Source organism: Petaurus breviceps, unplaced genomic scaffold, assembly GCF_028583685.1.
Source record: "Petaurus breviceps papuanus isolate PSGF00001 unplaced genomic scaffold, PetGlider_PUasm1.0 38, whole genome shotgun sequence".
Lineage (NCBI taxonomy): Eukaryota > Metazoa > Chordata > Mammalia > Diprotodontia > Petauridae > Petaurus > Petaurus breviceps.
Genome location: NW_027186304.1, coordinates 83,416,830 through 83,431,415, shown reverse-complemented (window position 1 = coordinate 83,431,415; position 14,586 = coordinate 83,416,830). Strand labels below are relative to the sequence as shown.

Sequence of the window (14,586 nt, the reverse complement as noted above, 5' to 3'; positions counted from 1 at the left end):
AAACCCCACTCTCCCAGTTACTATCGATGTATGACCTTAAGCCTCTCTGATGCTCAATTTGCATATCTTTAAAATGACAGCATTAGGCTAAATGATTTCTAAGTTCTCCAGTCCTAAAACTTAGTTATCACCTGTCGGGAAAATAAGCTAGACATTCTCGTTTTGGGGGTGACAGGAAGGACAGGGAAAGATACTACTCAGGTTTCATAGATCATAGGATTTCAGAATTGAAAAAGACTTTAGCTATCATTTAAATTGTCTTCTTCATTCGCCATCATCCTTCGAGCAGGTCTAGAAAATGGGAGGTTTTTTTTTTTTCTTTTTGAAAGGGGGGAGGTAGGGCAATTGGGGTTAAGTGACATGCCCAATCTCACAGGGCTAGTAAATGTTAAGTGTCTGAGGCCGAATTTGAACTCAGGTCCTCCTGACTCCAGGACCTGTGATCTATTCACTGCGCCACCTAGCCGCCCCCGTTTTTGTTTTTTTGTTGGTTTTTTTTTTTTTTTGGGGGGGGGGAGAAATTTCTAGTCCAAGATCACAGAGATACTAAGCTGCAAAGCTGGAATTCAAAGCAAGGTTTAATGCTCTTCCATGTAAGCAGCGTGTGCATGTTTTCCCTCAGACTAATAAGAGCTCTACATACCGCTTTAAGACTTATAAAAGTTATTTTCAGAGTAACATCAATACAGTGAGGACTGCACTGCCAGTAGTTTCTTCCTCATTTTGCCTAGAAGTCAACTGAGGTTCAAAGAGTTTAAGTGATTGCTTGTAAACGCAGAGCTAGTAAATGTCAGACTATTATCAGTCACGTGTTTTGACACCCCTAAAAGAACTTAAAAATGGACTTATAGGGATGACTCTTCGCTTTGAAAGTGCTAGGAAAAGACAGAGAAAGACTATAACGGTTGGGGATTCCGAGCTACAGAGAGATTTTTGCTCCAAGACAGTTTTCCCCACCTAGCGCCCTCCTGGGCTAACTGGGTTTTCTAGCTCCTGCTGTAATATTAGAGCTGGCCAGAGGGGCTGAATGAATGGTTTACTGGAAGACTTTCTCAGCCCTGAGGCCAAGATAAAGTACAACTTGCTCCTGGTTCCTAACAGAGTTTCCCCAAGGGACAACCCCTGGGTAGAGGGAGCGGCCAGAGTAGTCTGTGTCCCCGCCCACTAGTTTTTCCTTTTGCTAACAGTAAAGTGGTCCCCACCCCTTGCCCTCCCGAGCCCCACCCTGTCTATCCCCTCTTCTTTCTCCCAAATGGTTTGCTCCGAAAGCTGCGGATAAATTCTGTTGTCAAAAGAGGAAACCCTCCGCACATCTCAGCGGAGCTGGATTGTCCAAGACTCAGGGTTCTTTTTGTTGCGCTCAGCCCCGGAGCGCACGCTCCTGACCAAGGTGTCCGTGTCTGCGCCCGCGTCAGGGCTCCCCCCGCCTTCGCCCTTCGAGTTGACTGTCCTCCCTGCTGTGTAGCGTTTGAAGGTGGGGAAGGAAAAGGATTGGGTGGGCTGAAGTGGAGGTCAGGAGGAACTTGGAGGCTCCAAGGGGGCTCGATTGACGAGATGTCCACTGGCTCGGTGAGCGACCCGGAGGAGCTGCCTGACATGGAGCTGCGTGGGCTGCAGCTGGCGTACCCAACCCCGACGTCCTCCAAGCGGCAGCATCGCCGGGGAGGCAGCAGTAGCGAGCTCTACCCTTCCGCGGACAACTCTTCTGCAGAAGAGGACGAAGACGAGGACGTAGAAGAGGAAACTTGCACCCTAGGGGCGACCCGCGAGGCTAGAGTCAGCTGCAAGAGGAAACGGACCCGGGGAGCTGCCGGAGGCGGCGGAGGCTGCAGTAGCAGCGGCAGCGGGGCCAGTAGCAACTGCACCAAGAAGTCTCTTGTGCCTAAGGGCTCCTCTGCTGAATGCAAGCAATCTCAAAGAAACGCGGCCAACGCCAGAGAGAGGGCCAGGATGCGAGTGCTGAGCAAAGCCTTCTCCCGGCTTAAGACCAGTCTGCCCTGGGTCCCCCCTGATACCAAACTCTCCAAACTGGACACACTCAGACTGGCCTCCAGCTATATAGCGCATCTCCGGCAGCTGCTGCAGGAAGACAGATACGAGAACGGCTACGTGCACCCGGTGAATCTGGTAAGAGGGCAGAAAACAACTACACCCCCCCCGCCCCAACTGGAGTTTTCTTTAGCCAGCAATGCTTAGATTTGCAGCGCGCACTGGCAGCTTTAAAAAAAATGTGGGGGGGGATGCTTAGTTCTATCTGGAGAGACTTACAGAAAGGTTGTTTTCTGGGCTGTAGAAAGGGCAAGTCTGGCTTGCCTCTAAAGCTAAAAACGGGAGTCCTGTGACTTGAAGAAGTTTGTTTCCCCTAAATTGAGGGAGGCAACCCTCCACTGCTACCACCCCCTCAAAAATCCATCCAAATTATTGTTATGCTCTCATCGTTTGGGGTTGTTTTTGTTTGTTTTGTACACTGTGTGCGATGCTGCTTTAACTGACCTCATGTTTGGCAGATTTAATAGTTCCGGTCTAATTCTCTGTTAGAACCCAATCCACAACTCTGCTGAAATCTTGCATTGCGAATTGCCCCCACCTGACTCTTCCCAGTTGATTATCTCTCCTTCTCCTCTGATGCTATGCTGATTATTTAAGATGCCTTTCTGGGGAATAAGGAAAAGGCAAAGCAGATAGACTCTCCTCTACTCTTACACTGTTAGAAATGAGTTTTTCGGAAAGTCCCTCCCAGAAAAGCCAATTCTCTGCTTGAGAATGATCCACATTCTACTCGCCCACTTCAAGAACACCAAGTTCCCCAAAGTTTACACTGGGAAAAGACAGGTGGATAACTTGACCTTTCTTTTGTTTTGAGAATCTCAAAAATTTAATTAATTAATTAATCAAAATGTAACACAAAATTTTCAAGTAAGGACACCAGACATAGATTTATAAACAGATTTTAGACTTCTTGTGTTCACAAGGAACAAGTTAAACGCACGTCATTGGGCAACAGCTAGCACCTGCACATGAAATGCAGTCAATTGGGAGGAAATATCGGATAGTAAGCTCTTGTTCTAATATATTGCACCGTTTTCACTTGCAGACGTGGCCATTCGTGGTTTCAGGAAGACCAGACGCTGACACCAAAGATGTTTCAACGGCCAACAGATTATGTGGAACTACAGCTTAAATCGAGGGACTAATCAATCTAATTGGATTATTCTTTAGACAGGTTTTCCTGAGGGGTGTGGGGGGGGGGGGAGCGTGCAAAGAAATGGTAACAAGAAGCTCTCTTCTTGTAAATTAAAAATTATTTATTCCCCTCCTTCTAACCGGAGAGTTGGAGAAATACGGGGATGTTACTGGGAAGGCCAGGGAGGTGAGGCCCAGAGGGTAGAATTAAACAGGAGTTTAGTGAGACTTTTTTTGAATAACCCAAAGGAACCACAGCCCTGGACTGCTATAACCCATATCTCCTATAACATTATCAGTAGTACTGCCCCCAAGGATTTGTCAAAAGATGGTTTTAAAGCCTATCAGGAATATACTCTGTTTTGTAATTATCGGGTAGGGCTGAAAATCCAGATTCAAAATGTTTGTCTATAAACTAACCAGAAACAGTATTATTTGCACTCCAGTGCCAAACAGTATTATAATATAATGTCATTAGAAACAAAAAGCAGATTGATAATATATTTGGTTGATAGCTCTTGAGAGCATCTGTCCTTTGCAGTAGTGATGCAATAGATGCAGCTGTATTTTTATTATCTTTTAAAGGACAATCTTTCATGGAACACATACGAGGTCCCTATTAGCTTCCCCAGTATGGCTAGAAGAGTTTTTAACATTTCCAGTTTCTTCACTGAATGATATATATACAGGAGTAGATCCCATTCTTATCAACATTCCCGTCCCCCATGGATCCAGAGGATTTGGAGTTGAAAGGGACCTTGGACATTAGACAACCCCCCCCACTCATTTTATAGTGGAGGAAGTAGAGAACGAGAAAATTGAAGTAATTTGCTCAAGGAATGAGGATTTAAGCCCAAATCCTCTGATACCAAATTGCATAGTCTTTTCAGGGTACTGTTCCACAGGCCATGGTCATGCCCTCATAGTGAATTTACAAAAGGAAATCATTCCCTTATTTTTTTTTTTTAAAGAAAGGGGCTTAGGGCCAGTACTTCCTGGGGTAAAATTCAGTGCTTTATTTTAACTCAGATCTAGTCCTGAGAAAAATACTTTATGTACAATACTGTTTAAAACTCAGTGGCCTGGGAAGAATGGTTGGGTTTGTTTACATTGTTACATGTCAAGTTTTTGTCATTTTGCTTTGGGGCTGATATCCTGCTGTAAGGAAAAGTTGCCCTCATGATGACTAGCAAATGTAAATAATTTTATTTTTTTATGAGTAACATTAAAATCATCATTACAAGGAGCCACCCTTCCCAAGGGGTACCCTAGTGTCTTCTTTCCTGTACCACACTAAAAAAGGAATATTTATAAAATTCATTTTGAAATTATCATTCACCTTAAGGACAAAGTCTTTCACATAATTCTCAATAGGATGAGGACTGCCCCTCCCACTCTACAACCCTCAACTGCCTTCCCCAAATGTTGTTGGTCATAGCTGGTCAAATCCAACTCAAAGTTATCTCTTAATAGAATCTGTGTCTTCAGGTCACTGCAGAGGCACAAAGATGGTCTGGAGACTCTGTATTATCTGATATTGGCATAGCTTAGATCTAGCAAACATTGTACAGAATTGTTGAGTCTGTGATTGTGAGTCAGTCACATCCTGTATATGAAGGGGAGAGCTAGGAAACAGATCATGGCATAATGTAAGCAATTAAAAGAGCATACTCATAAATTCTCATAGGATTGTAGAAATGTGAGCAAGAAGATACCTCAGAAATCATCTTTTTTTCAGGTAAAACTGAAGCCTAGAGAGGAGGAGTGAGTCTGTCTTCAAGTAGAGATCCCATGGAAAAGGAAAGAGACTAGTTCTGATTGATTTCCAATGGCAACGAAAAAAGCAATGGGTGGAGGGTGCAGAGCAACTTAAGACTTGATGCAAAGCAATATGTCTTAATAAATTAAGAGTTATCTACAGTGGAATGGTCTGCTTTGGGAGATTGTGGGTGGTCTCCTTCACTGGAGGTCTTCAAACAATGTCTGAATAATCATTTGGGGGACATATTAAAGAAGGGATTTTTTTTCAGGTATAGACAGTTAAAAAAAGAAAAGAACTAGTAAAGATTTGAACCAAGGTCCTCTAACATGAAATTCAACATATTTGAATATCACCTTGACTTCATTTATCACTTTATTTCCTATACCTTCTTGGGAGGGAAGTAACAGAGACTCATTATTTAACAAATATTTGAAAGTTACTATCTGCCAAGTCTGTAAGTATGAATGCAAAGGAATAGCTTTCTTGGTAAAAGTGAAAAAATGGGAGGGAAAGAGGGAGGAAGAGAGAGAGAGAGAGAGAGAGAGAGAGAGAGAAAGTTTATTTGTAATAAGTAGCCTTTTACTGCTTAGAAATGGTTTATTATTTAGGATCTCTACATAAGGCTCACTGCTCAGAAACTATGTTGGAATTTTGGTCTCAGTGAGGACATGAGAGCATCTTCATAGACACTGAAGCATGGGATGACTGTCCTAGAATTAGGTTTTAAATTTCAAACTAAAATAGAAGCCTCCTCCCACTTCTTTATTTTACAAATGAGGATACTAGAGATCTAGAGGCGCCATGTTATTTGCCCAAACTCATATAGTTAGTAATGGAGAGAAACAAGATTTAAACCCAGGTCCTGTTACTCTAAATTAAGTCATATTTTGGCATATTTATTAAATGATCTCATGCGAATCACTTATGAATAGGGAAAATAAATAGCTTGCAAGAAAAAACTACTTGTGCTAACTGGTTTATTGGGGGGGGGGCATTTCCCATGTAGGAAGGCTGACTTAGGCAAAGGTTAGATTAAAACTGGGCAACTAGGTGGCACAGTTGGTAGAGTGCCAGGCTGGAGTCAGGAAGACTCACCTTCTGGCCTCAGATACTTCCTAGCTGTGTGACCTTGGGTAAGTCACTTCACCCTGTTTGCCAAAGTGATCTGGAGAAGGAAATGACAAACCTCTCTAGCATCTTTGCCAAGAAAATCCTAAATGGGGTTACAAAATGTCAGACACAACTGAAAAACCACTGAAAACAAATAACATGATTAAAACTAATTATCCTCTTTGCCTTAATGGAAAGGGAGAAATACTATGGAGGAAAAGGACACTTATTAAAGTAAGTTAACCTTAGACAAAAGTTATGAATTAACTGAGGTGACACCTAAGACAATTGGATTTATTTTTTTGTGTAAATTTATGTTCCAGTTTCACTTGCAATTGTCAAATGACTACTAAGAGAGGGAGGGGAGATGTGTTTAAGTAATGTGTATAGTCTGCATAGTTTAAAGTATAAAAACCTAGACAAGAAGAAATAAAATAATTGATGATTGGGGTGAGTGGCGTCTCTGTGTACACAGTAGGTGCTAAATTTACACAGGTACTGAAACATGTAAACATAAAGATGAAATGCTACCATGCTAACCCGTCTCTCTCCCCCTTCCTCCATTTTTTAACCCTCCAGAGGGTAACAAAAGAAAACATATTTCTCAAATATCACTTTCACTGCGACTTTTGCATGATTTCTAGACCAAAACATCATGTGACCCCTTCCCTAATCCAAAAAATTTCGTTTCTAATAAATCACATTGGATAAAATGGTAGATAAAGCTGCTATTCTGTGTGTAACAATAACTAAAAGAGAGTCTCAGTCACCATAAAATATTTCTTTTATGAAGGCAGCAGAGAGGGAGTTGGGGCTTTAAGTGGTGAAGGAGGCATTTCAATCACAAACTCCATCTTAGGTTTCTCTATTTTCTTGGAATGGGAGGAGGAGGGAGCCTTTAGATTATATTTGATGATAGCTGATACCAAACCAGACTGGATGATCTTGAAAAGCTTGGTAATAATAATAACAATAATGTTATTAATAATAATAAATAGAATTTGACTGCTGTAAATGATGAGAACTAAAAGGAAAAGTGTTACTGAAAAGAGGAAGAGGTTAGAATGGGAAGGGAGCTCCTCCATGCAGTTTGAAGGGTAAATGTCAGCATAGGAAGTAAGCATTCTATGAAATATTGAAATAAGGTAAATGTCCATTTCACTGGCTACAGTGGAAGTAGCCTTTTGTATAGTCAAAGCAATGATGTTTCAATGACATCAAGGCAACCCAAAACCCCTTTTAGCCCAGACCTCTTTGCTTATATGAATGTTTCACCAGGTAGAACTCATTTCAGAACTCTCATTTTGAAACATTCAGTCTCGAAGGGCACTGATATGACTGTGAAACAAACTGTAAAAGTCCAAGCTGGAAGAGAAACTTGTACAGGGCGTTTGCCCTTTACTTCCTACTACCTTAAGTTATGTTGCCTTTTTTTGTCTTTTAAAGTTCTGGCCCCTGAGCAAAAACTGAAAAATGACATTTGCAATTTAAAAAACAGATTTTTTTTTCAAACATCAGTTTATTTATGATAAAAAGTACCTTTTGCACTATGAAATGTCACAATGGTGCTCCCAGAAAAATAAATGAGTAATTTACTTTCAGGAATTATGCAAGTTCTTCTTCCACTTTTCCTTTGTTCTTTTCTTCCTTCCTTTCTTCCCTTCCTTCTTCTCTCCCTCTGTTCCTTACCTCTTTCTTTCCTTCCTTCTTTTATTCCTTCCTTCCTTTTTCCTTTCCTTTCTTCTCTCTCTCTCTCTTTTTCTTTGCCTTCCTTTCCTTCTCTTTCTCTCTCTTTCACCCTGTTTCTCCAAGTTTCTGTGTGTGTCTGCCTCTCTTTTTCTGTCTCTGTGTTTCTACTTGTCCCTGCATTTGTCTCTCTCATGTCAAACAGAGTGAGTTAGGGAAATGAGTGAGTGAATGTGTAATCAAGTTTCCAAATCCTGGAAGGTGTGTGCAGGGAAGCTGCATCATCAGGAGGATGTCAGATATCAGAGAGAATCATAAGATGAAGGGAGTGACAAGGGAAAAGATTTAGGATGGAAGTAAGTTTGTTACCTACAGAGCACATATTCCAGAAAACACAATGGAAGGGATAAATGAGTAGATTTAGAATCTGGAATTGGGGGGAGGGCAGGAGATTAGAGAAAGGGAGGGAGCAGTGGAGGATGGAGATTGGAGTTTGTATAAGAAAAATTAGGGCTTCGGGATCACTGGGGTGGGGAAGGTGGGAATTTGCTAATGATTGCCAAATGAATTTAGGGGGGTTATTAACGTCACTGAGGGTACGGTCTTTTCAGAAAACCTGATGGAATGCATTTCTCTCCTATCCCTGAAGGTGTGCCAGGTCAGGAGACAGATGGAGGGAGTAGAAGGAATGTTATCTCTGTCCCGGAAGGTAGGAAGGGTCCCTCGAAGGCAGAAAGAGCAGTACTTCCTTTTTCTTTCTCATTCACCATCATTCTGTTGTGGCAATTCTATTCTTTTTCTCCTTCCTACAACTCTATAAACCAGGAGAGATGTCCTTAGTGGTCTATTAGAAGAGCCATAAATGAAATCCAAAGGTGTTGGGCCTTGAATCCCAAGAGGGTCCCAAGTGCTTATTTTAGTACTCAATCAATGGATGGGAATAAGTATTTATATAGCACCTATTCCAGGTATTCCAGGATTCCAGGTAAAGCTAAGTGTTTTATAAATACCCCATTTGATGTGCACAGCAATCCTGCAAAGTGGGTGATTTTATTGTCCCCATTTTACAGTGGAGGAAACTGTGGCAAACACAGGTGAAGGGAGTTGCCTGAGATCACACAGCTTATATGTGTCTTAGGCTAGAACAGTGTGACTACCACGATATTTGAGATCTAGGTACCACTTCACCCAAAACTATCCTCTAGGGTTTCTTCAGGACAGCTAGGTGGTGCCATCATCCATAGAGTGCCGGGCCTGGAGTCAGGAAGACTGAGTTCAAATTTGACCTCAGACACTTACTATGTGTGTGACCCTAGGCAAGTCTCTTAACCCTGTTTGCCTCAGTTTCCTCATCTGTAAAATAAGATAGAAAAGGAGATGGCAAATCACTCCAGTATCTCTGCCAAGAAAGTCCCAAATGTGGTCATGGAGAATCAGACAAACTGCTGAAAAGATTGAACATGAACAGGGCACATCCAGTTCATGAGCTCTGTCTTGTCTTGACTCTGCCTTCTTTCCTTTCCATGCTTTCTCTTATTAAGCACAACCATATTGACCTAACTGCAGACTAACATCCTTTTACACGCTTCATCTCCTTGTTCATCTCCATGTCATACCATGTCAAAATCACCCAATCTGGGGTACTCCTTTTTACATGTAAGTAGCTGCTTTACCTAAGCAACTATAGGTGAAATAATTGGAAATGAGGATTTTAATGACATCTAGACAACACATGAATCAAGTAAAGAAAATGCTCCAAATGAGAAAAACTCCTTAGGCTACCCAAAAATCAGATTTCAAAAAGTAAAATTTGTCTCCATATGTACTACAGTCATTTTCAGGGAGGGAGCATGGAATAGAAAGTTTTTTTTTTTTAACGACAAGCCTACAGTATTATCCATGCATTTGAAATTTTAGTTATTTTTATATTCTAGGAAGATCTTGGTTGGAAATTCAGGGGATTTACATAAGTTACCAGACCTTCCTGACAAGTGCAATAGACAACTAGCTGTGTACTTTGAGTCAAAGCAATGCTATATCTGCCAAGTGCCTCTCTCACACAGGTCTTTGAAGCTTGACTTCATGCGATTGTCTTCCTTTATTGCCTAATAAAATGTAAATACCCTTAGTGGAAGACATGGCATTTTATGTGCAGTACAACAGTGTTGTTATTGTTTTGCAGGGGAGTCTCGAGGTTAAGTGATTTGTCCAGGGTCATGAAGCTAGTAAGTGTCTGAGGGTGGATTTGAATTCAGATCCTTCTGACCTCAGGACCAGTGTTGTATTTATAGCAATGGTTTGTTCATAGAAAGCATGCAAACAAAAAATGCTTATTGAAAGAACAATTGAAGTCATATTGTCCATTTATATTTCTGCATGAATGAGCTGAGAGTAAGTATTTCATAATGGGTAGAGAGCAGAATTCAAAGTCAGGAGGAAATCAAGATCTATTTCTGACTTATACTGACTCTAGTACCTTGGGCAAGTCACTTAACCTCTAAGTGTCTTTAGAAAACTTGCTCAGATGTATTTCAGAAAAGTTGTTAATCTGCATTGGTAGAAATTGGTATAAAGAACATACTCACCTGGGTTTCCTTGTATCAATGACATCACAGGCCTTGGCCACTAAAAATGACTTATCAGTGACCTATTTTATTGGGCCATGAGGGTAGAGCATAATATGAATGGACACAAATAAATTTGGCCTGTTTCTCAATTTTGCATTGAGTTGGCCCTAATGAGTCAAATTTTCCAATGTACTTATTTGTATTAAATCAGGTGCTTTTGCAATACAGTAATTCAGACATGAGTTGGGGTAATATTAAATTAGCATTTTTTTTCTTTTTTGTTAAAGATACCCAAGACAGGGAGAAAATTATAAGTAGGATATAAACTTGTTGAGCATAAGGATGACTTGCCATTTTGGTTGTATCTGTAGCACCTAGCACAGTAACTCATGTGTTAAGTAGACAATAAATTCTCTTTGAATTAAATTTAAATGAATATATTTGATACAATAATTCATTCTTTGGAAGCATGTGCTCAATGGACATAAAATTCTCCATGAGTTCCTACTCTGGTCATGTTCATCAAACAATCTCCAGTACAATTTTTAATGGCATTAAAAACATTTTTATTGATTTATTTTATATTATATTCATTTCTGATCATATCCCACCCCCTGACTCCCATTTCCTATTAAGCCTTCTTTTGAAACAAAGATTTGTTTGTTAAAAAAAGCAAAAAACATTTATTAAAAACAACCAACACATCTGACAACATGTGTGATATTTTGCAACTATACCTCCCCTTACCTAAGTCTTACTATGTTTCTCCATTTCTTATGGCACAGTAATTCTCTGTTATATCCATGTACTAGAATTTGTTTAACCATTACCCAATCAATGTTCTCTTACTTTGTTTCCAGGTCTTTGCTACCACAAAACGCTTCCATGTTTCTTTTGGTGTATTGTCTTCCTATCTTTGACTTCCTAGGGATATATGCCCAGTAATGGGCATATATCCCTACAGGGGTGGGGAACCTGTGACCTCAAGGCCACATGTCTAGGTCCTCAGGTGCAGCTTTTTGATTGAGCCCAAGTTTTACAGAAAAAAATCCTTTTATTAAGGGGATTGTTCTGTGAAGTTTAGATTCAGTAAAAGGGCTACACTTTTGTGCAGACCTAGAGGGTCACATGTGGCCTTAAGGCCACAGGTTCCCCACACCTGTTAGTAGATCACCACAATAGGATCTCTTGGTCTAAAGTTTCATTTAACTTTTATATGTGTAAAGGTGGGGATCTCTATGCCCACCCTAATTAATAAAAAAACACAGAAGGTCTGGCTACTCTGTTGAATCAATCAACCAACCAATAGTTTAAACAAAGTAGGAAAATGTCCTTAGTCAATTTGGGAGGAGTGAAGTGCTTTGATTCTTTAATGAAATCAGATGATGCCACATTGGAATCATTCTGTCCAACATTGAATCAGGCATGTTTTAGGTGTTTCTAGGCTCAGAAATGTCTTGAGCAGCCGTAACTCTATACCTTTATCAGAGGGCCTTGAGGGGAGAAGGGTTCAGAATGATCAATATTAATCAGTTGATAACACCTTTCTATAATGAGTACCTATGAGTTAAGCCTTTGGCCACTTGTGCTTTCTAAGTTTAAACCCCTGAACCTTAAAGACTTCACGTGTGCAAGGGGAGAGTGTGTCACTAAATTGTTTGTTTTGAGGGTTAATTGTATTAATTAATTATTTTTAAAAATTTAATTTAATTCAAAATTAGAATATATACATAAGGTTAATTTGTAACTACATATTCTTGTTATTTTCTGTTGTTGTTCAGCCACTTTTTTCAGATTCTTTGTGACCCCATTTGAGGTTTTCTTGGCAAAGATACTGGAGTTGCCTGCCATTTCCTTCTCAGTAAATGTTCTTTTGTATAAGAACTACTTGATGTTAACTAGTTTGATCAATAGTAGGAAGTATACTGAATGGGAGCTCATAAACAATAGCACTAGAAGCTCCAACCCCTGAAAATTATCTCTAGAGTCTTAAAGGGAAGAGTTGTTAACTACAATCATGGTACCTAACCTGTCAGTGCCAGTTGCTATTGGGAGAGTATCCCTGAAAGGGCTTATATACGTTTTCATTTCCCCAATAAAGTCAATATTGCTACCAAGATGCATATTTTACTAAACGGAAAAATATTGAACTAGGTTAAACTCTATCAACATCTAAAACTTAGTATGTACCAGACAGCATTTTTAGAACTTAGTGTTTTTCCTGAGAAACCCAACTCTATTTTTTGTTGTCCAGTCATTTGAGTTGTGTCCAACTCATCGTGACCCCATTTGGGGTTTTCTTGGTAAGGATACTGGAACAGTTGGTTATTTCCTTTTCCAGCTCATTTTACAGATGAGGAAACTGAGGCAAATAGGGTTAAGTGGCTTATCCAAGGTCACTTAGCCAGGAAGTGTCTGAGGCCAGATTTTAACTCAGGAAGATAAGTCTTCCTGACTCCAGTCCTGGCACTCTATTCACTGTGCTCCACCTCTCTACCTCTCTTTACAATCTTTTCTAAGGTTTAGTCCTCCCTTATTTTACAATATTGGAGTTATCTTAGGATCCCCACAATATCTTAACTTGTATATTTAATCATTTGTCAAGTCTTGACAATTTTCACTCCATAGCACTTCTTTTTTTTATTATTCTTTTTTTTTTTGCTTTTTGGAGGGTAGTTGGTGTTAAGTAACTTGCCCAAGGTCACGTGGCTAGTTTGTGTGTGTGTGTGTGTGTGTGTGTGTGTGTGAAGTGTCTGAGGCCGGATCCGAACTCAGGTCCTCCTGACTCCGGGGCAGGAACTCTACTCACTTTGCCACCTAGACACCCCACTCCATAGCACTTCTCACATATATTCACTCATCTTAGTTCATAATGGCCGCTACCCTAGTTTAATAACTAGCTAGCAATTATAAAGTCCTTTAAAATTTGGAAAGTGCTTTACAAATGCTTGCTCATTTTCTTTACACAATAATCCTGGTAGGTAGGTGTTATTATTATCCCTGTCTTACAGATGAGGAAACTGAGGCAGACATCTCAGAGATCTTTGTCTTTTCCATTAGACCCAGTTGTGTCAGTGTGTCATCATAATTTATTTTTAAGGTTTCTGAGGGTTATAGTGCTAATAAATGAAGTCAGATTTGCACTGAAATCTTCCTGACTCCAGGTCTAACTTGATATTTTATACCAATGAGCTATCTTATAATAAATAGAAATTATATAGTGCTTTAAGATTTGCAAAACACTTTACAAATGATATCTCATTTAATTTTTCTAACAATTCTAGGAAGTAAATATTTGCTACTATTATTTCCATTTTGTAATGGAGAAACTAAGACAGAGGTCAGCTGAGTCACATAGAGGTCAATGGCCACATGGCCGAATTTGAATTAAAATTTTGCAGGTTCAGATCTTTACCCAATGCTGTACCACTGCTCATTACCTCATCACCTCTCACATGGCCAACTGCCTTAATCTCTTAACTGGTTTCCCTGCCTCCATTATATCCCCATTCCAATCCATCTTCCACATACCTGCCAAAAGGATATTTCTAAAGTATCTCAGTGGATAGAGAGCCAGGCCTGGAATCAGTAAGACCTAAATTCAAATCTGAACTCAGATAAGAGTTTGTGATCCTAGGCAAGTCATTTAACCTTTTTGCTTCAGTTTCCTCACCTGTAAAATGGGGATATTAATAGCCTACCTCTCAATGTTGTTGTTATAATCAAATGAGACAATAATTATGAATTGCTTACCATACTGCCTAACCCATAGTAAGCACCATGTAAACGTTGTTATTATTATCTTCGTCATCGCTATTATTTGCCCCCAAAGCACTAGTGGTCCCTTATTTTCTCCCATATCAGCTAATACCATCTTGGGACTTACTGACTGACCCCCTTGCTTACTAAATTTATCTTGATTGTGATGATCCAGGGGTGTATTTCATGCTGATTGTTCTAAGAGTGTTTAGGCACCATCATTGAGAGTTCATTTTCCTAAATCTCCAAGAAGATCATTGCCTCTTCTGTGTGATAGTCCTTCCTCAGCTGTAAAAAGAGACAAGATTACCTCTAAGGTCACTTCAAACAAAAGTCAGTTTTCTTTTGTTACCAAGAAGCATAGATTTTCACGGTTCATGGTTAATTTAGCAAAAGAGTTTAAAAAATAAAATTGAAAGATGTGTTTTAACCTTAGCATGTGGTATGTAATCAACACAAAGATGAGGTTAACACAATACATTCAATGTAATCATTTACAATTAAATTTACGAATTATTG

The 14,586-nt window shown here is 39.9% G+C and overlaps 1 protein-coding gene across 1 annotated transcript; it reads left to right on the top strand.

Annotated features, from left to right (window-relative positions):
• Positions 1 to 1,257: 1,257 nt before the first annotated feature.
• MSC (musculin) lies at positions 1,258 to 4,429 on the top strand. Its single transcript, XM_069100113.1, has 2 exons — positions 1,258 to 2,127; positions 3,095 to 4,429. The coding sequence occupies exons 1-2, from the start codon at positions 1,555 to 1,557 to the stop codon at positions 3,179 to 3,181; spliced, it is 660 nt and encodes a 219-aa protein (XP_068956214.1). The 5' UTR covers positions 1,258 to 1,554; the 3' UTR covers positions 3,182 to 4,429.
• Positions 4,430 to 14,586: the final 10,157 nt, after the last annotated feature.

Excerpts from the sequence above, each read along its gene's own strand:
- MSC (XM_069100113.1), top strand. The coding sequence starts at position 1,555 with ATGTCCACTGGCTCGGTGAGCGACCCGGAGGAGCTGCCTGACATGGAG. Across the intron at positions 2,128-3,094 it reads ACGTGCACCCGGTGAATCTG|ACGTGGCCATTCGTGGTTTC; the intron begins GTAAGAGGGCAG and ends TTTCACTTGCAG.